We start from the raw sequence: 21,162 nt of genomic DNA, 5'->3' as shown, positions 1-21,162 counted from the left end.
TTCTTATTCTTCTGTATAGGGTTTATTGGCGGTTGGCAAACAGCAAAATGGTGCATTACCGCCACCAACTGGTGTGGAGTGTGACAAAATAAAATAAAATAAAACATTCAAATTCTCCCGAATTCTTCCCCTGGAGCATCTTGCTTGGAGGGTTCAACCCGGGGTTGTGGTCATGGCATATTAAGAGCTCTGTTGGCTCTCAGGTGACTGTTTCCTCGTGGCTGCGTGCAACGGGGCTGGGGGAAGGTCTGTGCTGACGGACGTGGGTTACTGACCTGGTAGCCTGGCTGCCCCTGGTTGGGTCCGGGAGGGGCGTGGGATTCTGGGGGTGCTCCGTCTCTGGGCTGGGGCCCTTGCTGGGCCTTGGGGGCTTGCGTCCTGGTTGGTGTGTTGCCAGGGTTGTGGGCGGGTGGATGTATGGGGGCCCAGCCCTGGCGCAGGGTCCACTAGTGCATCAATTCAACTGGTGGGGGAGGTTGTTACACCTTGCAGGAGCTCTCCTCTCTTCAGGAACTCATTATGCAGGAGGGGGAGATACAGGAGAGGTGGAGGAAGATCTCAGCCTGGGCGTCGATTGTCTTGTGTAGTCTGGAAGATGAGTGGATGATGGGGTGGGTGCAGTTTTCTCTGTGGTGGGGTTAGGTGGACTGTCCCGGGCTCTGTGGGGCCAAGCGACGTTGTTGAACTGGGCCCCGGTCCGGATGGGCCTGGGCCCCCTTTCCCTGGCGGGTTGCAGAGTATGGGGGTGCCTACTGGGGTCAGCGGGGGAGCTGGCCCCAGGGAGGGGTCACGTGCCCCTCCCTTCCTTCCCTCCCCATACCCAGCTGCCTCCATCTTCCTGCTCCACCACAATCACCCACACATGCAGGGCCTTGGGGTAAAGGTGTGTCACCAGGGTGCAGGGGAGGCATCCCCCCTCTGTCCCCTTCTGGCTGCCTGTGCCTCAATTTTATCCCACAACTTAGACATTCACATTACTCACACTCTCATTACACATACATATAGGATCTTGGGGGTGGGCACGATACACGGACTCCAAAAGACCATCAGGGTGTACAACCTCCCCCCTGGCGTCGTGTCCCACCTCTCAATTTTAAATACACGTAGACATTGAGGGCTAGCAGGAGGGACCATGCGCTTACCTGCTGCTCTCTGGCAGGTAGCTCCATGCCCTCCTGGGTTTTAAATGCACCTTAGAACACACATGCATCAACACTGCATATGAGCAGGCGGAGGGAGGTTTGGAGTCTTCACACACCCCGTTCTCTGCAGCCTGCTGGAGCGGGGGGCCAGGAGGAGGAGTTGGCCATCCGACTGGGGTCTGGAATGTGGGGCCTCCCTGCTGCTGCGGCAGTCTGCTTCTCCCCACCGCAGGGAAACACCACCTGGGTCTGGGTGCATTTTCCCCCTCCAGGGGGACCCGGTTCTTAGAGTATGCTTGGGGAGTGTGATCGTGTGTACAGTGTCTCTCTATGTCTGTCTCCACGTTGGGTGAGTGTTGAGTAATTGCATATGAGAGCATGAGGGTGGGAGCTCACGGGCACGTCTCTGCAACCCCCCCTGGCTTCTGCTCCGCGGCTGCTGAGTGAGCCCTCATCTGGGACTCTCCTCAGCTCTTTGTGGGACAGTGGCGCGGCTGCCCCTCTGTTGGTCTTCCTTGGTCTCTTGTGTTCTGGGGGCCTCTGGATGTCTGGAGTTTGATCTCCTCCATACCTGCTTCATGCCCTGGAGGACGGGGCTGTGCCCCCCCCACACCCTCTAGCAGACCATTACATGAAGGAACCTTTTAAATACAAGCACGCTCATGCTCACAGGTGTACACACGGGTGCTCACACACACAAACTACACCCTTTTTGGCTCCTCAAAGTACACCGTGCGCTGTCGATCTTACGCGCTGCACAATAATGTTTAATATTTAATATTTACTGTTATATTCCCATAGATCATCATGATGATCGTCACTGATCCTTTTCCCCACCTTGATATTAAATCCAGGAACTATAAATGCTATCCCACTTTGGTTGGCTGTATTCTTTGATGCAACTGTGTAGATTTTGACATAAATCTACACAGTTGCAGGAATATACTGATTAATATATTCCTGCACTGTATGTGAATTTAAGATAACACCCTTCTCCTTGGTCTTTTTGTTTAACAATGTGAAATCTACTACTGCATCAGGGAGCATCCATGGTGGTATTGTAGGCAACGGTACTGTTTGATGTATGTTTATCTTGTCCAGATTAAGTTCAGCTGTTTTCTGTCCCACTGTCCACCCAAAGCTCTTCAATTGCGTTTTCTCTTTTTCCCAGCATGGTTGGAAAACAGGTTTTGTCAGATGATCGTGACCATGTCCTTGTAAACTTGCCCAGTAATTCAATATCAGTTGCTCTCTTCTTATTTGAAATGGCATTTCCCCCATTTCAGCCTGTACTGCTGCTGCAGCTGTTGTTTTGAATGCAACTGAGCAAAGTCTAGTATTTTAAAAGGTAATGAAATCTTTCATCAGCTTCATAACCTTTAACCCTGTATTAGTGTTATTGTTTTTGAAACTGACCTGTAATGTTGTCTGTCATCACTGTCAGTGCTGTATGTTTAATATCATTGTGGCTTCTGTGAATCTGTTTTACTGTTTCTGAACTCTCGCGTCTTCTGTTTACAGTCTTTGGTTAGAGAAGTGGTTTTAGCTGCTTATCAGAGGAAAATGTACTTCCTGAACAAAAATGCCCCCTAGAGGCTGAAGACGGCAATGCATATATCATGTTTTAGATTTTTTTTTGTTTCTGTTTATGCATAACAGTAAAATGTTTAGGATGTTGTGGGGATAAAAACAAACACTTCAGTCAATCCACACTGGGACCCTGAAATATGTGAAGATCTAAATATTTGTCAAAGTAAGATTTATAATATTTGATGTATAACTGTGTTTTATAGGGGAAAAACCAAAACAAGGTTGAGTATAGAGAGAAATAACAGAGTAAAAGAGATTAATGAAATATTACACAGACATAAAGAATCCTATTTTAAAATCAGTCACTCCTGTTAAAGATATTATTAGAATATGTTTACAAAGCTCTAAATAACATTTACCCTGCAATAACACAACTTGGAAACTCCCATTGTAAATTAGTGCTATATTTAAAAGGAAATACATACATGCATTAATAAAAAATAAAAAACAATTTAATGACATTAATATAACCACTAAGAAACCCTAACTCATCGAATCAAACTCAGCCTGCACAGTAAAATACAGTCAAATTGATCAAAAACTGAACTGATGACTTCCTACTTAGAGACTCATTTCAGTTCAGTGATGGTGGATTATAACCTCCATTCAAATCATTCAAAAAAGAGAAGAAGAAACTGTAGAACATGTTATATTACACTGTGAGAAGGTAAATGATCCAAAACCTCAGTAACATAAAAATGAAACTGGATCTTATTGATTTACTGCAAAGTTAAGAAGTGAAATTGATCAGGCCTTATTCCAGTTTTTAAAAGAGAGCAAATTGTTGCTGGTCGACGCTCCAGTTCACACTCCACACCAGTTGGTGGCGGTAATTCATCATTTTGTTGTTTGACAACCGCAAATACAATAAACGATGTAAAGAAGAAGAAGGAGGAGGAGGTGGAGCAAAGTGTGAATGTTGCACGAGAGGAGGCGTTTGCACAGAGAGCTGTTTTTTTATTCAAAGAGAATAAAGTAGTACCAACGTTTGGATCGATATCTGCATCGATCTGCCCACCCTTGTCTCCTGGATCGTAGCTGAGATCAGCGTGAACCACGTGGGTCTCTGCTCCCTGATCTGTTTCCTGTGTTTGGAAAGAGTTGCAGCTTCATCGCGGAGTTTCTCTCGGTTTGTGGGCTCATCTAAAGGTAAGCACCGAGCTAACTTTACTGTGAGTTCAGTTCATGTTGAGTTTAGCTCCTGAATGAGGTCTTCTGCTGCTCTCCTCGGTGTCTGTTCACAGTTTATTGTGAACACGTTGAGAGAAGAGTGAGAGAGTGTTTGGAGAAAAACACCAACTAATCATTAGCTCAGCATGCTGGGAGAAGTTGGAGCAGAAAAGTCTTTTCATTGTCCCTGCAGCTGTTTTTTTATGTGCATTAAAGTTATATAAAAATGTAACAGTGCAAATTCCTTGCTGACAGTTTAACAAAAAGGCATTTCCAGTGGAAACTGGCCGACATATCCTCAGCATAACCATGTATAACAGCGGTCCCCAACCCCCGGGCCTCGGACCGGTATCGGGCCGTGAGTCGTTTGGTACCAGGCCGCGAGAGTTGAGGCTCAGCTGTGAAATGTATAGTTTTCAGGGTTTTTATCGGTTTTCAGCGTTATGTTGTTATCGTTTTTATCGTTAACTTGGTTTTCCTGGGTCTTTTCACGTGTGTTATGAATAAATCTTATTTTTTTCGGTACCGGTACTAGTTTTATTTTGTTGTATTTATCCGCGACACCTTAAAGGCCGGTCCGTGAAAATATTGTCGGGCATAAACCGGTCCGTGGCGCAAAAAAGGTTGGAGACCGCTGATGTATAACATCCACAAAAGTTAAGGAGGTTATACACACACAATACGGTAACATTATGTTGAAGCACAGTACGTATCACTCCGGGAGGCTCCTGCCTACGATAGCCGTAATGTAGCATCCCTGGCTGAATGATGGTCTCTTATACTGATGCTTCACAGAGGTTTTATTGGAAATGTTTTTATTGAAACATTCAGTGAAGACACCGTAAGAGCTAGGAGCAAAACAAAACCAGCAATATTAATACCATAAGATCAAAGGAAACAAATTTCTCCTGCTCACATATAGCATATACATCAAATTTACATCACTCAATTCATTATATCACCTCACTAACTTACAACTACACATAAAGGTCAAGGTCAAGGTTAACAACATAAACTCTATTAAACGACATTTTGATTGCATGTAACTTATTCCGTTAAAGGAAACATTAACAAACCTTGTGCCACTGTCAGCCAGGTACTAATTGGCAAAGTAAACGTACATATTTTTCACTTTAAGGCACACTATTTTACCATATCCTAAAAGAAACGTTACTAACAGCCCTTTAACGGTTTTGTGCCAGTTTCCTGTTTCAAAATAAAAGCATGGATTTCAAAATAAAACCGAAGTGCCTTTCAAACAAACGTAAAAATATTTACAAATTTAAAGGTCATTTACACTCCCACCAAATCATGAGTGTTTTAACAAAAGGGAGAACCATAACACGAATGATTTTTAAAAACGAATGACCTTAACCACAAGGCCTTTTACATAACGAAAACAAAGAATTATCCATGCATGAGCCTGCAGGTAATGTCCACAAGTCTTCATACAATAAAGGGTATGGTCGTTGTCTTAGACAGCCTCTAAAAGCAAGATCAGTTTCTGAATGGGCCGTTCAACAATGGATGGCTTGCCAGAACATTGACCCTCCCTTTTCATTTTCTGGTCTCCAAGACGAATCTTAACTTTCCTCACAAGCCCATCTTTATCAGCGACTGTTTCTTCAACTCTGGCTAATCTCCACTCGTTCCGTGGCAGATCATCCATCCTTTCGATGACTATGTCACCAACTTTCAGATTCCTTCTAGAAATATGCCAACGTTGTCTAGTGGCAATATTAGAGAGATACTCTCTTCTCCAGCGGTTCCAGAATTGCTCTGCTAGATACTGGATATGACGCCATCTCTTACGAGCATACATGTCTTCTCTGATGAACGTCCCGGGAGGTGGTAAGGCTCCAGTGGGTTTCATAGTGAGTAGGTGATTAGGAGTCAGCGGTTCTGGACCATTTGGATCATTCAGGTTATCCACAGTGAGTGGACGGCTGTTCACAATAGACATTGCTTCGTAAAACAATGTCCTCAAACAGGCATCATCTAATCTTCCAGGTGAGAGTGAAAGAGTGGACCGAAGTACATTTCTTACTGTTCTGATCTGTCTCTCCCAGACACCTCCAACATGGCTTGAATGGGGAGCATTCATAATGAAGTCGCACTGCCTCTCAGCCAAGAATGCAGTCAGACGATTGACATCCATCTGTTTCAGCGCATTATACATTTCATTCTTAGCTCCAACAAAATTGCTTCCTTGGTCACATCTTATTTGTCGTACTGCTCCTCTTATGGAAACAAAACATCGGAGGCCATTAATGAAGGCATCTGCTGACATATCATTCACCATTTCAATGTGAATTGCTCTACAACAAAGGCATGTGAAAAGCAGACCATAACGCTTATTCACCTTACGCCCTTGCTTTGTAAAAAATGGCCCAAAACAGTCCATTCCGCAATAAGTGAAAGGTGGAGATGGATCCACCCGCTCAGATGGCAGGTCTGCCATTCGCTGCTCTTCCACTGATCCCCTGAGTTTCCTGCATTTGACACACTGATGCACATAAGATGCAACAGCTCTGTTCATTCCTGGGATCCAGTATCCATTTGATCTGATCTCGTTGATGGTTATACCCCTTCCTTGGTGTTTAACCTGTTCATGATGATGAGCTATTATCATCCTCGTTATGTGGTGGTCCTTTGGAATGATCATTGGATGTTTCTGAGAGGCAGGGAGAGATGCATTTTTCAGTCTTCCTCCCACCTTGAGGATTCCATCTTTGTCAAGAAAGGCATCCAATCGAAACAGTTTACTCTGCCGTGAAAGTTGTAAGCCATTACTAAGTAGCTGGATCTCATCTCGATACACTCGTCTCTGTAAATCTCTTATAATGATGCGCTGTGCATCCTCTCGCTCCTGAACTGTGCTGTGACTTGTTGACTTGTCACTCTTGGTTCGGCGAAGAAGTCGCGCAACAGCTTGTTTGACCTTACACCATGAAGAAAACTTTGACAAGCGGTCTGAAAGAGTCACTTGTTCTGCAGACTCCAAATTTAGTGCTTGAACCCTTTTAACTTCGGGGTCCCAACTGGGATTTCTGGGATTACCTCTACCTCTGGTGATACCTCTTTCTCCCATAAGAACTTGGGTCCAGTAAACCAGTTCGATGTCAGAAGCTTGCTTGCACTAGAACCTCTCGAAGCAAGGTCTGCAGGATTCTTGTCAGTAGAAACATATCGCCACTGCTGAGGAGTTGTACTGAGATGTATTTTCTGAATCCTATTTGATACAAATGTGTGGAAGCGACGTGCCTCGTTGTTAATGTACCCCAGTACAACCTTGGAGTCTGTCCAGAAGTATTCGTCAATCCCTGAAATTCCCAGTTCTTCCTTTAGAGTATTGCTTGCTGCAACTGATACAACAGCAGCAGTCAGTTCTAACCTGGGGATGGTCACAGCTTTGATTGGAGCAACTCTGGACTTTGCCATAATCAGAGCACAATGAACAGTTCCATTTCCATTCACATGTCTCAAATATGAGCACTGGCCATAACCATACGTGCTTGCATCAGAGAAGTGATGTAGCTCTCTCTTTGTGACCTTTCCAAAGTCAGCTGGTACATAGCATCGGGGTATGGTGATTTTATCCAAATTTGCCAGATCACTCTTCCAGGATCTCCAGACTGGTTGCAGTTTACTGATGAGTGGGTCATCCCAACCTGTACCATGCCTACACATTTCTTGAAGAACCCTTTTCCCAGTTAGCAGGAAAGGAGCAATAAGCCCAAGTGGATCATAAAGAGAGGCAACAGTGGATAGTATACCACGCCTGGTTTCTGGTTGGTCTTTCAAATGGGCATGAAACCTGAAACTGTCTGACTCAATGTGCCAGTGGATTCCTAAGGCTCTTTCCAGCGATGAATCACTAAAGGCAAGATCAAGAGCCTTTACTTCAGTGGCACGCTCAGATGGTGCTATACTCTCAAGCACCTTCGCATTGTTACACACAAATTTGTGTAGTCGCAGACCACCCATAGCACAGAGCCTTTGGGCTTCTTTTGCAAGCTGAATAGCCTCATCTACATCTGCTATGCTTGTGACACCATCATCCACATAGAAGTCCCTTATAATGAATTGGGAGCCCAGAGGAAACAGGCTCTCGTTCTCCTTAGCGAGATGTTTCAACCCATAGTTGGCACATCCCGGTGAAGATGCAGCACCGAAAAGGTGAACTTTCATACGGAATTCCTGTGGCTCCACACTGAAGTTTCCATCCTTCCACCACAGGAAACGTAGGTAGTCTCTATCCGCTTCGCGCACATGAAACTGATGAAACATCCTTTCGATGTCGCACATCAGAGCAACACGGTTCTGTCGAAATCTGATAAGAACACCAGTTAGAGTATTTGTCAAATCTGGGCCCGACAGGAGATGATCATTTAGGCAAGTTCCCTTGTACTTAGCCGAGCAATCAAAAACCACTCTGAGCTTCTCTGGTTTTTTGGAATGATAAACTCCGTGGTGTGGAATATACCATGTTTCACCTTCCTTCTCTTCACAGAGAACTTCTTCAGCATCATTGTTTTTAATTACCTCATTCAAAAACGTTACGTAGTGAGTCTTGTAGTTCTTGTTGTTCAGCAGCTTTCGTTTGAGATGGTTGAGCCGGATGATAGCTAACTGCTTGTTGTTGGGAAGGTAGGGTCTCTCTTTAAAAGGGAGAGGCATCTCATAGTGACCATGGGCATTCATGTAAATGCTTTCCTTTAGCATATTGAGGAAGAGGATGTCATCTTGAGACACTGTTCTGCTGTCCTTGCTGATGTCCTTAAAGTCAGACTCAAGTACTTTAATGGCATCGGATGGCGTCACTGGAGGAAGCGCTTTGACAGTTACTCTATGGCATATGTTGGCGACAGGATGAGATTCAAGGTGAGGTGGTGAGCAGCCTATGATGCTCCATCCTAGGTCTGTGCGGACTGCATAAGGTTCATTATCTCTTCCTAGGATGACCTGTCTTGGTGCTAGTGCTTGTGAGCAGTTATAACCTATTAGAAGACCAACTTCTCAGTCTAAATGTGGTGGAATATCATCTGCTATTGCTTTGAGATGATTCCAATGCCTCGCCGTTTCACTGGTAGGAATGTGCCTTCGATTCGCTGGTATGCAGTCTTTGGTATAGGCAGGAGGGAGATCAATGTGATTTGTGGAGGTATAGCCACGCACTCTGAGACCCGAGACTCTTTCACTGTGTGTTACTGTGTCCTTTCCGATCATGGTGGTTAGCTTTAGCCTTACAGGATAGGTCTTGGTTGTCAAGCTACGACTAACATCTTCATCAATAAACACAGTGTCACTCTGGGTGTCAAGCAGAGCATAGACAAGCCTTTCTATTCCTGGGTTGTTGGAAGAGGAAACCCAGACTGGCAAAATCATGGATGTAGTCATAGATGTGTGCTCAGTCTCTGTATTGAGAGACAATGTCGTAACTGCTTCGTCTGTATTCTGATTAGAGGCTAACACAGCATTCATGTTGGAATATCTGTCGTCATGAAGGCAAGTTGGGTGTCGTCCCTTACAGATATCACATAAGTGTCTGTGGCGGCAGTCTTTAACATTATGGCCTGGTTTCAGACAACCATAGCAGAGTTTGTTTTCCCTTACATACTTTCTTTTCTCTTCCAGAGGCGTTCCTTTAAACTAGAGCTGGGCGATATGAGATTTTTTCATATCACGATATGTTTTTTTCATTTCAGGCGATAACGATATCTATCACGATATAAGCCAAATAACTATATTTGTAAGATTTAAATGTGCTGTTGCTCACAAGTAAAATGTGAAATAATCAGCAGCTTGTTTTTATTTAAATATTTATTTCCCATAATAAGTTCAACAGGGTAGATGTACTTAAGGAACATGAGACTTTTTCAGATAAATAAAGGCAAATATTGCAAACTACACAAAAGGCAGCCGCTAAAGCGTTTAAGTTTCAAAACAGAACAAACAAAAACAGACTAAATTGTCAATTCCACTTAGAAACAAAATATTAATTCTAAAAATAAATCTTAGTTTGTTTTACAGAAGAACAGACAAAACTAACTTTTGTCAGTATCAAATAAACTGAGAACTAAAAGGAAATTCTCAATCTCTCCTTGTTGTATAGCTGAGCTTTTCAAACAGTTTTAACAGTTACTTTAGTCTGACAAAAGCCGAATGACGAATTAGCGCTTCCAGTCAGAGACTGAGGCTACGTCCACACGTACACGGGTATTTTTGAAAACGGAGATTTTCCGTTTTCGTTTTAAAAAATAATCCCGTACACACATAAAGGCAGAAATGAAGGAAAACGCTGCTATGAACATGCCAAAGCAGCAGGTGGCGCTAGATTCCTAACCGTGCAGAAATGTTGGCCAATCAGAAGTCTAGAAGCCTCGGTGGGAAAAAGTAAACAAAGCTGGGGCATAGAAGCAGACCCGAGTCGTACGTGTGGACGGACAGTAACTGTGTGTATATGTAAGCATTTAAACACTGCAGAGTAGAATTAACAGTAACAGTATTGTAGAAATTCATTTCACCGAAACAATAACGTGGCGCACAGTGTGACGCATGCACCAGTTTATTGTATTTCCAGACTTGCTTTCGGCACAATTTACAGTGCACGCTACTCTGTTTTTTGTCAGACTTGAAATAGCCGAAATACCTTCACACTACGGAACTTCTATGGCTCTTCCCTTCGACAATCTCTCCGGCATTGGAACCGTCATCTGTTTTCTCTTCGGTCACGCTCGGTAGATTTTTCTAGTCGGCACACTCATTTCCTCCATTACGCGCTGGCTCCATTACCCAGGGCAGCTGTGGCTACAACCGTAGCTTGCCTCCACCAGTGTATGAATGTGAGAGTGAATGAATAGTGGCATTGTAAAGCGCTTTGGGTGCCTTGAAAAGCGCTATATAAATCCAATCCATTATTATTATTATTATTATTATTATTATTATTACCCACTGCCTGCTTCCCAAACAAACACACGTGCGGCTTGGCACTTGTGCTGTACGTAACAAGTCACGCGACGTGACGCTGCGGCTGTGATTGGTTCGGCTCTGCGCTACTTAGTTTGGATTGGCTGACCTTTTTATTTTTTTTTATTTTAAGAGGACAAGAGCGGCGAAGTCTATCGCGATAGCTTAATTTCTCTATCGAGTAAAAGTTATATCGCGATACATATCGTTATCGTTCTATCGCCCAGCTCTACTTTAAACTCTGGACAACTATGTAGGCGGTGTTTGTTATCATGACAGAATGTACAAGGGGGCTTTAAGCTTGTCTTGGATGGTACATTCTTCTCATTCTCTGTAAGTGTCTGTGTATGGAGAACAGTAGATTTATTTTTCCTTTCTTTCAAATGATGTTTCTCTGCAGGTAAGTCTGATAAACGTAATGCATGGAGGGAAGTTACTGGGTTACAGGCAATCTCTGCTTCTAATGACATGAAGTTGACAAAGTCCTGAAAGGCTGGAAATTCCTGTCTGTCCTTCATAAACTGGGTCACCTTGCGGTTCCACCTTGAAGCTGCCCACTCAGGTAACTTTTGGACCAGCTTTTGGTTCTCTTCACAGTCATTCAGAATGTCCAGCCCTTTAATATGAGGCATGGCTTGCTGACATGCATGTAGGAAGTCGGCGAATGCTCTGAGTTGTTCTGCATCCTTTGAGTGGATCTTTGGCCAGCTAGCTAGTTTTTCTCTGAAAGCTCTCTGCAAGACGAATGGTTGACCGTACCTGCTATTAAGGCGATCCCATGCATCCTTATACGCTTCATCATCCTCCCTGTAAAAGATACCATCAAGTGTCTTTCGTGCAGGACCTCCCACATATCTTCTCAAGTAATGCAGTTTGTCAGCTGAACATATGTTCCTTTTATCTATGAGGGATATGAATGAAGATTTCCATTCAATGAACTGGATTGGGTCGCCGGTGAATACAGGTGGCTCTGGCATTGGAAGTCTGTTCATGGCTATGCTGTCTTGTACTGCTTGAGCTAAGTGGGACACATCTGTCTGTGGAGGTGAAGCTGGAAATCTTATGAGATGCTGAACTGGAGCCAGAGACACAGCTTGATGTGGGTGCATATGTTCCTGGTTCCTTAGTTTGCTGTTAGCAGAGCACAAGCTGCCCTCCTGCATTACATCTTGGTTGTAAATTGACAATCTTGCTCGTGCTGCTCTTATATCCTTTTCAGCCCTTAGTCTTTCTAGTTCATGTTTTTGAGCTTCAAGATCCCTTTTCTGTCGCTCTACTAAGAGCTGGATCCTTTCCTTTTGTTTTCCTTCCGCCAATAACAACTCATATTCTGCTTCCTTTGCTGCTAATTCTGCTGCAGCATCTGCTCTTTTTACTGCGACAATGGAGTCTATAGTGTGTTGACTTGGAGGTGAAACTGTGGATCCATATATGGAATGAGCATAGTCTCTGTTAAGGAGCTCACGAAGGCGTTCTTTGACTGCTTCACTATCATAGTCTTCGTCTATGCCTGATATTCTTTCATATGCAATTTTAATAATGTCCTTTGTTACGGCCTCACATGCATCAACACGACGTCTCGTTTCACTGGATGGTGTGAGGTGATCTCTGATTTGTACATAAATGTCCGTAATATCATTCATGCATTTCTCTAAGATATCAATGAGAGCTGCGATTTCACTTTCTGGAATGTCTAGCTTTAGCTGATTTCTTGCCTTACGTGCCTGTATCTTCCATTGATCATAAAGGTGCATGAGCCGCTTCTCCCTTTTGTATGCCTCCTCTCTCTGAAATGTAAGCATCTTCTCCGTGGGATTTCTTGGGCGATCAGATCTGCGAAGTTCCTCATCCTTGCTTGCTTGACAGATGTCTTTTATTTGATCTGAGCCTTCTGCTTCTGCAGTTAATATCTGAGATGCTTCCATTTTGAGCGAGTGTCACATTTAGACCATCACAATGAATCCCTCTTCTTTCATCATAGACTTTGGCAGTCAGGTGAAACTCGTGAGGCTGAAGCTCTTACTGTAGCATCCCTGGCTGAATGATGGTCTCTTATACTGATGCTTCACAGAGGTTTTATTGGAAATGTTTTTATTGAAACATTCAGTGAAGACACCGTAAGAGCTAGGAGCAAAACAAAACCAGCAATATTAATACCATAAGATCAAAGGAAACAAATTTCTCCTGCTCACATATAGCATATACATCAAATTTACATCACTCAATTCATTATATCACCTCACTAACTTACAACTACACATCAAGGTCAAGGTTAACAACATAAACTCTATTAAACGACATTTTGATTGCATGTAACTTATTCCGTTAAAGGAAACATTAACAAACCTTGTGCCACTGTCAGCCAGGTACTAATTGGCAAAGTAAACGTACATATTTTTCACTTTAAGGCACACTATTTTACCATATCCTAAAAGAAACGTTACTAACAGCCCTTTAACGGTTTTGTGCCAGTTTCCTGTTTCAAAATAAAAGCATGGATTTCAAAATAAAACCGAAGTGCCTTTCAAACAAACGTAAAAATATTTACAAATTTAAAGGTCATTTACACGTAATGCTCCGACAATCCATCAAGCGGTGCGGGTTCGTAGCATAGCAAAGTCGTACTGAAACATTTTACAGATTTTCGAGCGCCGTGTACGTAAAATTGTTTTCAGGTCAGTAAACACAACCAGAATTCATACATAAGGCACACGGGATTATAAGGGGCACTGTCGATTTTCAGAAAATAAAAGGATTGATTTTAAGTGCGCCGTATTTTCCAAACAACATGGTAATAACGACGGCCCGCTAGCATGCTCTACCAAAAATAGTGCTTTGTTGTGTGTCTGACGGACGAAAGCTAAACCAGTTTCACACCACTGAAGTTGCAGCATTTTTACAAACCAGTTCTGGTTCATCCGTTTCATTTAATGATCCACTTTCGCTCTTCTCATTCGCTGCCATGCTTTTTCCGCCATGTGCGTATGAAAACAAAGCCACTGCGCATGCGCGTTTTAACCACATTCTATCGTGATGTTTCATTTCCTTATCGTTGCCCAACATTATACTGGTATCACCGTGAACGGTATGATATGGCGGTGGTGGTGGGACTGGGGGGCTGAAGGTGTGGAAAGTGTGGGGTGGGGGAGTAAGAGGTCTGTCCCTGTTTGTGGAAACCACAGGAGGAGCTGTTCAGGCTGTTGCTGGGTGTGAATTGTTGATGGAGTCTTTAAACTTGTAGTTGCTGTTTTCCAGACTGAAGCAGAGTCCTTAGCTGAAAACTGGTTTTAGAGGTTCATTCAGGACACCTTCTCAGGCTCTTACAGCCTTACCTGTATCATAACAAAGTGTATAAACCCCAATCCACCTTTAACATGGTCCTTCTCCCAAACCTTCAAATAGGACTTTCTGGCCCTGTCATAGTAAAGGGCTGCTTAGAATATTAGAGCCAATGTCACAAAGTTCCTCCTGAAGTATAAGTGAGTGAGAGAGTTTCCTCACTTTGCAGCACAACACGTCTCACAAGATTTCTACAAGCAATCAGAGTGAAATTTGTACTTTGTGTTGTCAGATGAACATATGAGACACTTTGACTCTTCAGTGCAGTGTGGAGCCTAACAAAGATCTGTTTTGTGTCCCAGCTGATCAGCAGGAGGAGAAGAGTCTGACAGAGCAGCAGAGGAACATTTTCAGCCATCTGGACTCAGCTGAGTCACTACAGAGGAAACAATGAGCTCAACACAGGAGGTGAGGAAAATATCACAGTTTCATCTGTTCTGACCGGCTGGGATGAAACAGGGAAGACAGGATAAAAGACATGCTGTGGAAGTACATTATTATTATTATTATTATTATTACTATCATTATTGCTAGCTGAGCTCTGTAGAGTGAGCAATTATAATGGAGCTCTTCATTATAATTTGTAGATTCAAGCTGTTCTTCATATTTTTGGCCAGCAGATGTCACCAAAGAGGACTGTGTTGAAATGCTTTGAGGAACAGTGATGGGAATAACGGCATTACAAGTAACAATCGCATGAGTGCTTAGTGTTTGACTGAGGAAGAATAAAGTAGTCGTGGTAAGCCAATCACATGACCACTTAAAGACAAAGCAACAAGGTGGTATATACCAGTTTTTAAATTGTGTTGATAGGCCACGTAAAACCAGAGTCATTATAAACAATATATACGCGCTGTTTTTTCCTGAATAGTTTCGTCACGTTTACTGTCTAAGGACAGCGCAGCGAGCACTCTCTGCTTATGAGCAAAAAGACAAACAAAAAAAAGGGAAGTTTTAAGAGTGACAGAGAGAGAGAGAGAGAGAGAGAGAGAGGCAGCAGAAAAAGAGAGAGAGCGAGTTTTGAGTCGTGAGAGATTTGTGACGTTTAGCGTGTTTGGAGTGTGTAGTTAATGTGTTGCCTTGTGTAGTTAGTGTGTAGTGTTGTGGATAGTTTTGTGTTGTGTGTCAGAACAATGAGGCGACTGCTGTCTCCAGGTAGAAACAGGAGTGACACACCTGCTGCTGTCAGACCTGCAGGCATCAGGCTGTGATGTTTCCTTTATAGTGGACAGAAATTATTTTTGGAGTGGCACAAATAATTTGTGTGGCATGATTGTTCTGTAAATAGTTTGAAATGGTTATTTTTAAAAAAGGGTAAAAAGTAAATGGGTACGAATAACTTGTTGTTTGCAAAAATTTTGCCTCAGACAGTCGGAAATATTATAATTCAGATCATGCATCAGTACATTTCCATTTTTTATATCTATAAAAACAAAGCTGACAGTTGTGAGACTTTATCAAAGGTGTAAGCATCACAACAGATGCCTTTGTGTCAAAGTAACTGACGATAAAACACAGAGAAACCTGAAGGTGATTTTCCTCGCCTGGGATTTTATAAAAATATTCTGCAGTACATCAAAAACGAAAGAAAACCATATGAACTTTACCTGATGCTGCTGAAGTGAAGCAGAGCAAAGTTACAGAGTTTTTATTAGAGACACAGCTAAGTGTTTTGCAGTTTTGGCAGCGTGGGGAAAGGAGTCACAGCTCACAATTGTTAGGTTTTCGCTAGCAGCCCTTGCTGACTCAGAGACTTATTCCGTGAACAAAGGGAGACAAACGGAGATCGATCGGTTTTAACTTTTGCAAGGGAAGCACAGTCAGAATCTCACAGCTGCAAACTCTCTATTATAATGGAATAAATTAGAAAATTATACATATTTATTATAGGAAAGAGGAAATATAAAAAAGTATAGAGCTGCTAAACATTTATTACTATTCTGAGTGTGTTAGTATGCTGGCATTAATATTTGTGTACAAGCAGGAGAGATGGACATGGTTTTAAGCTACGTTCACACTGCAGGCGAAAGCGCATCAAATCTGACTTTTTTTGGCCCTATGCGACCCATATCTGATCATGCTATGACAGTGTGAATGACACAAATCCTATATTTTTAAGTCCAATCTGGGTCACTTTCGTATGTGGTACTGAATCCGATACATATCTGATGTTGTAGAAAGCGACTGCTGTTTGAACGGTCATGTCGCATTAAATCCATCTTTTACGTCACTGACACAAGACAGACGCCGATTCTCAACGCCAGAGAAGCGCCCGAGAAGACATCGCGAACGCTTCCTGGCCATTCAGTGTAGATGTTAGTGAAACTGCTGGGAAGACAACGTGAACATTTTGTTTGTACTGTGTAATCTGCAGCTTCTGACAGAAATCTGCAACTATCCTTTGCTGTTTTAGAGAGGGGCTTCAATAAGGATAATTAATAGGCCATATGTAAATAACAAAATAACTTTATGACTTAAAGCAAAATTGGGAAACGTAAAGTCCAAAACAAGTCTTTACATTAAGGGCCATCAGTCAAACAATACTGGTCTGGGTCTAAACGGAGCGTGTTGTGTGTGACGTCTTCTTTTGCGCATGTCAGCCCATTTGAGGGCCGTGTACCATTCACACTAGAGCACGTTTGCTGTCACATTTTATTTGTAGTGTAAACAACCAGACAAAAAAAATTTGATTTGATCAAAACATCGGAATTGAGCATTAAGACTTGCAGTGTGAACATAGCCTTAGAGTTTTTGAACAGTCATTTTTAACATGAGTTTGGATGTAATGTGTTAGAACTACCAGCAGGTGGGGATAAGAGACCTTTAAGGTGTTCGGTGCCACACTCCACCTTCAGGTTTAAAACTAGTGTTAATGGAGGAAGTTTGAAGGTTGAGTTTGTTCCACGACTGCATTTCACTCACTGCCTCTGTTTGTATCTCTGTCACTGCAGGACCAACATGGAGCGAGAAGTCAGCGCTCTCAGGAGGCCGACAAACCTCAACCAAGAAAGAGAGAGAAAAAACACACCTGTGACGAGTGTGGGATGGGTTTTACTTTTAAGGCATTCCTAAAACGTCATCAGGTCATCCACACTGGAGAGAGACCGTTCAGCTGTGAGTTGTGTGGAAAGTCTTTTTCCTCCGTGTGTTCCCTAAAAACACACCAACTCATCCACAGTGGAGTTAAAGCGTACAGCTGTGATCAGTGTGGCAGAGCTTTTAATCGCAGTAACGGCTTACAGAGGCACCTAGTTACCCACTCTGGAATTAAGGCATACAGCTGTGACATCTGTGGAAAAACTTTCAGCCAGAGTGGAAGCCGAAATGCACATCTACGCATTCACACCAGAGAAGATGTGTACTGCTGTGGTCAGTGTGGCAAACACTTTGCTAAAGACATACACTTACAACGCCACATGTTTACCCACACTGAGGAGAGACCTTGTAAATGTGACCTGTGTGAAAAGACTTTTAAAACTCCACATTACCTGAAACTACACCAACAGATCCACAACAGAAAGAGACTCTACAAGTGCAGTTACTGTGAGGTATGTATTTATATTTCTATCTTGTCATTTTAGCCTGACTGTTTGGAACAACTCTGCTCATTAAACTGTGTTAGCATGTTAGCAATTCTACTGCAGGGAAAAGCAGCTCTGAGTGATTATTCAGATTTTCATTTCAATTATGATTTTTGTTTACACTATTGTGAAAAACGAAATGTGCTGAACACTGATATGATTCTGTTATTTAATGTTCAGGCAGTGATATTATTTCTGCATAAATGGTTTATAAAGTTGTATTGTTACGTAATGGTATTGTAGTATTTTAGCATTAGTGTCATTGCTTCCTCATAACTTTAGTACTTTCAGACATTAGTGTTAAAATACTCATTTAGTATTATAATTGCAGTGTCATGGGGGTAGTAGTGTTTTTCTTGTCTTGGTCAGCTGAGTGTTTTAACTGCACATTTACAGTGTTATTAATGCAGTATTAAATTAGTATTGTTGTGTTACATTAGTAATTTAGTACTGTGTTGGTACCCTTCAAATATTTTTATGGTAGTAAGTCAGATGTTATTGTAACATGAAATAAGTATTACTGTAGTATTATGGTGGTAGTATTGTAGTTATTGCAGCCCAGTAAACTGAGTGTGTTAACTGAAACAGTAAAATGTAATTGGACGTCTGCAGAGATGCTCTTTATTTCAGGCGACGTTCAGGATAAAAATGTTGAAGGACTGACTTACACTGTCTTTGTGTCTTTGTTTAGAAGCAGAGTGACACAGATGGATCCAGTTCTCAACCCTGTCATTACTGTGGTGGTGGGAAAGACTTTCGTTGTGACCTTTGTGGAAAAACTTTCAATTGGCAAGTTTCCCTAAAAAAACATCAACGTAAACACACTGGAGACAAACTGAAAAACTGCAAAGAATGTGGGAGAAGCTTCACCACATCAGGTGACTTAAAAAACCATGAACTGATTCACAGTGGGGTGAAAAAGCACCTCTGTGACCAGTGTGGGTCATCCTTCACTACTTCAAGTCAGCTTAAAACACACAAACGAGTCCACACAGGAGAGAAACCATACAAGTGCAGACACTGTGACAAAAGGTTCTCACGATCAGGTCATCGTAACAAGCATGAATGTACACACATGGAAGGAAACTACAGCTGTGACCAGTGTGACAAAAGCTTCAGGAATCTCAGTTCATACTCCAAACACAAACAATCCCACGTTACTAATAAACTGTTTCACTGTTACCAATGTGCCAAAACATTCACTTCATTATCTGCTCTGTGCAAACATCAGCGTGATCACTCAGGGCTGAAATCACTCCCATCACTGTGAATCTGAAGAGACAGAAAGATCCTCTTCTGGTTTCAGTGTCAGACTTTAAACTCTTGAGATCAGGCTCCACAGAGTTCAGGTGAAATCTCCTGTAAAAATCTGATGAGGCAACTGTGAATGAAAATGTTCCAGTAGTTACATTTTAACCCCCAGGGGTCGACGGACGTGTCGGCGTGTCAAAATCACATGCCCAGTTTAAGATGCAACAACAAAGGTGCAGCGACCCAGAGTCTCTATTTCAACTTAGGTTGAAAGTGTGGACTCAAACTTTATACCAGTTTTTAAAATGATAGGCCACGTAAAAACAGAGTGATGATTTAAAAAAAAAAATGCAAACGTTTGGGTTTTTCCTGAATAAAACAGTGTTATTTACAGCGGGAAGAAATGGTATGAACTTTTAGTTTTTGGTTTTTTTGGTAACATGTATATACTGGACTGGACATACTCACAGATATACTACGCAATCATATTTACTCGTATACAACACACACACACACACACACACACACACACACACACACACACACACACACACACACACTCTGAAGTGTTTATATAATGGAATCACTGTGAAAAGCATCTAACCTACATGTTTAAAACCACAAGACCAACATATTTAGGTCAAATATTATCTACAATTATATTAATGGTGTTTGCACGACTTGTTGTATGAACACATGTTGATCAATAACATGAGATAATTGGGATCAATGAGTAACCTTTGATTGTGCTATGGCCAACAATGATAAGTGCAAACATGGAACTAATTCAACTTTCTCTTTCTCTCTGCTCATCTTTATTGCCTCATGTTGTGTCCAGTGTTTCCAAAGCCTATTTGGTAAAGAAACCTGGCCTGCGGGGGATGCATCTGGGATTGTTTTTCTTGCCTCAGCTGCCAGAAAGCGAGAAAACCATTTTCTTATCATAGATAGTAGTCTACTTCTGGCACACACACTTAAAAAATGGTCAAAATGATTAACTGTCAAATGCCGTTTTGCAGACTCACTTTGGCCATAAAACTGACAAAGGGACAGAATTAAAAAATAATGGATTCTCGGACTGGCACTCAGAAAGTTATGAAATAGTGCCATAAAGTTAGTGGAAAAAAGACAGCTATGGAACATAAGTGTAAGATTAAAAGAAGCAAAGTACAAGCATGATTAACAACTGATGGAAAATATTGATGAGCATATCACATTGATAATTGGGTTTATAGGACATTTTTGAATTTGAAACTTTACTTATGAGGTAAAAACTTCATATCGACCTTGAGAGAACAAAGGATGAAAGGGTACCCAACGGCAGGAGGAGGTTGATATTCCCCGGGTTGCTATTTTTTGTGTCGGTCATGTTGTGGTTCTCTGCTGTTTGTGCTTAAATGCATTTCACCACAGGGTTTGCTTTGCTTGCTGCCATGTAAATGTCTCGCTATACTCTGTATGTATTTTCTTGCTGTTCATATGATTCTGTGTATTAAACTCAGTTCCAAGAATTCTAAACCTTTGTTCAAAGGTTCTTTTTGAGTGCCCTGATTTTATCTGGATGCAAAGTGTACAGAAAGTTTTACATAATCCAAAGTGATATTTTTTTTCTATGGGCCCTCAAATTCCTCATGGCACTCATGGTAGAGTTAACCTTAAAGGTGTGTTCGAGAGCATATAATGCTTATGTAATCAGTACAGAACATGTGCTGCTTTTCTTATTATTGCAGGGTTGGCAACCAAAGTAAAACTTTCTGGTACAACGCTGCCCCCTGGTGGGTAAGGTTTTAATTACAAAATAGTTTTAGTTACTAAATGTTGAAGTAGAAAGGATAAACACAGTATCCTGTCATGTCAGTGCTATTATAAGACATTGTGGGTTTACTTGCATTAAACATTTAAACAAGTATCTCTGTGCTTCTAAGGCACTTGATGCATTTCAGCTCCACAGAAACACGAACCGCAGCACAACATGCATCTTTGCCAGCAGCCATTTGATCGCAGGAAGCTTCAGCTGTGACTAACCTCTAAAGCAGTCTTTCTAAATCATCTGTGATGCAGTTTTCTTTTTAATACTGCTTTTAGGTTCAGTCAGGAAAGATATCTGGTGTGAAAATAAT

The 21,162-nt window shown here is 42.1% G+C and overlaps 1 protein-coding gene across 2 annotated transcripts; it reads left to right on the top strand.

Moving 5' to 3' along the window:
- Nucleotides 1-3,638: 3,638 nt before the first annotated feature.
- On the top strand, nucleotides 3,639-20,560 carry LOC143420368 (uncharacterized). Of its 2 annotated transcripts, none has more exons than XM_076888396.1 (4): nucleotides 3,639-3,881; nucleotides 14,513-14,618; nucleotides 17,162-17,758; nucleotides 18,486-20,560. In XM_076888396.1, the coding sequence occupies exons 2-4, from the start codon at nucleotides 14,601-14,603 to the stop codon at nucleotides 19,059-19,061; spliced, it is 1,191 nt and encodes a 396-aa protein (XP_076744511.1). In that variant the 5' UTR covers nucleotides 3,639-3,881; nucleotides 14,513-14,600; the 3' UTR covers nucleotides 19,062-20,560. The 2 variants fall into 2 exon arrangements, with proteins under 2 accessions (XP_076744511.1, XP_076744510.1); XM_076888395.1 differs by having other exon boundaries at nucleotides 18,483-20,560.
- The last annotated feature ends 602 nt before the right edge of the window (nucleotides 20,561-21,162 follow it).

Source organism: Maylandia zebra, linkage group LG9 (assembly GCF_041146795.1).
Source record: "Maylandia zebra isolate NMK-2024a linkage group LG9, Mzebra_GT3a, whole genome shotgun sequence".
Taxonomy (NCBI): Eukaryota; Metazoa; Chordata; class Actinopteri; order Cichliformes; family Cichlidae; genus Maylandia; species Maylandia zebra.
This window is presented reverse-complemented; position numbering and strand designations above follow the sequence as displayed.

Bases quoted from the DNA above. Each gene is read 5' to 3' on its own strand.
- LOC143420368 (XM_076888395.1), top strand. The intron at 17,759-18,482 runs GTATGTATTTAT...GTCTTTGTTTAG, and splicing joins ACAAGTGCAGTTACTGTGAG to AAGCAGAGTGACACAGATGG.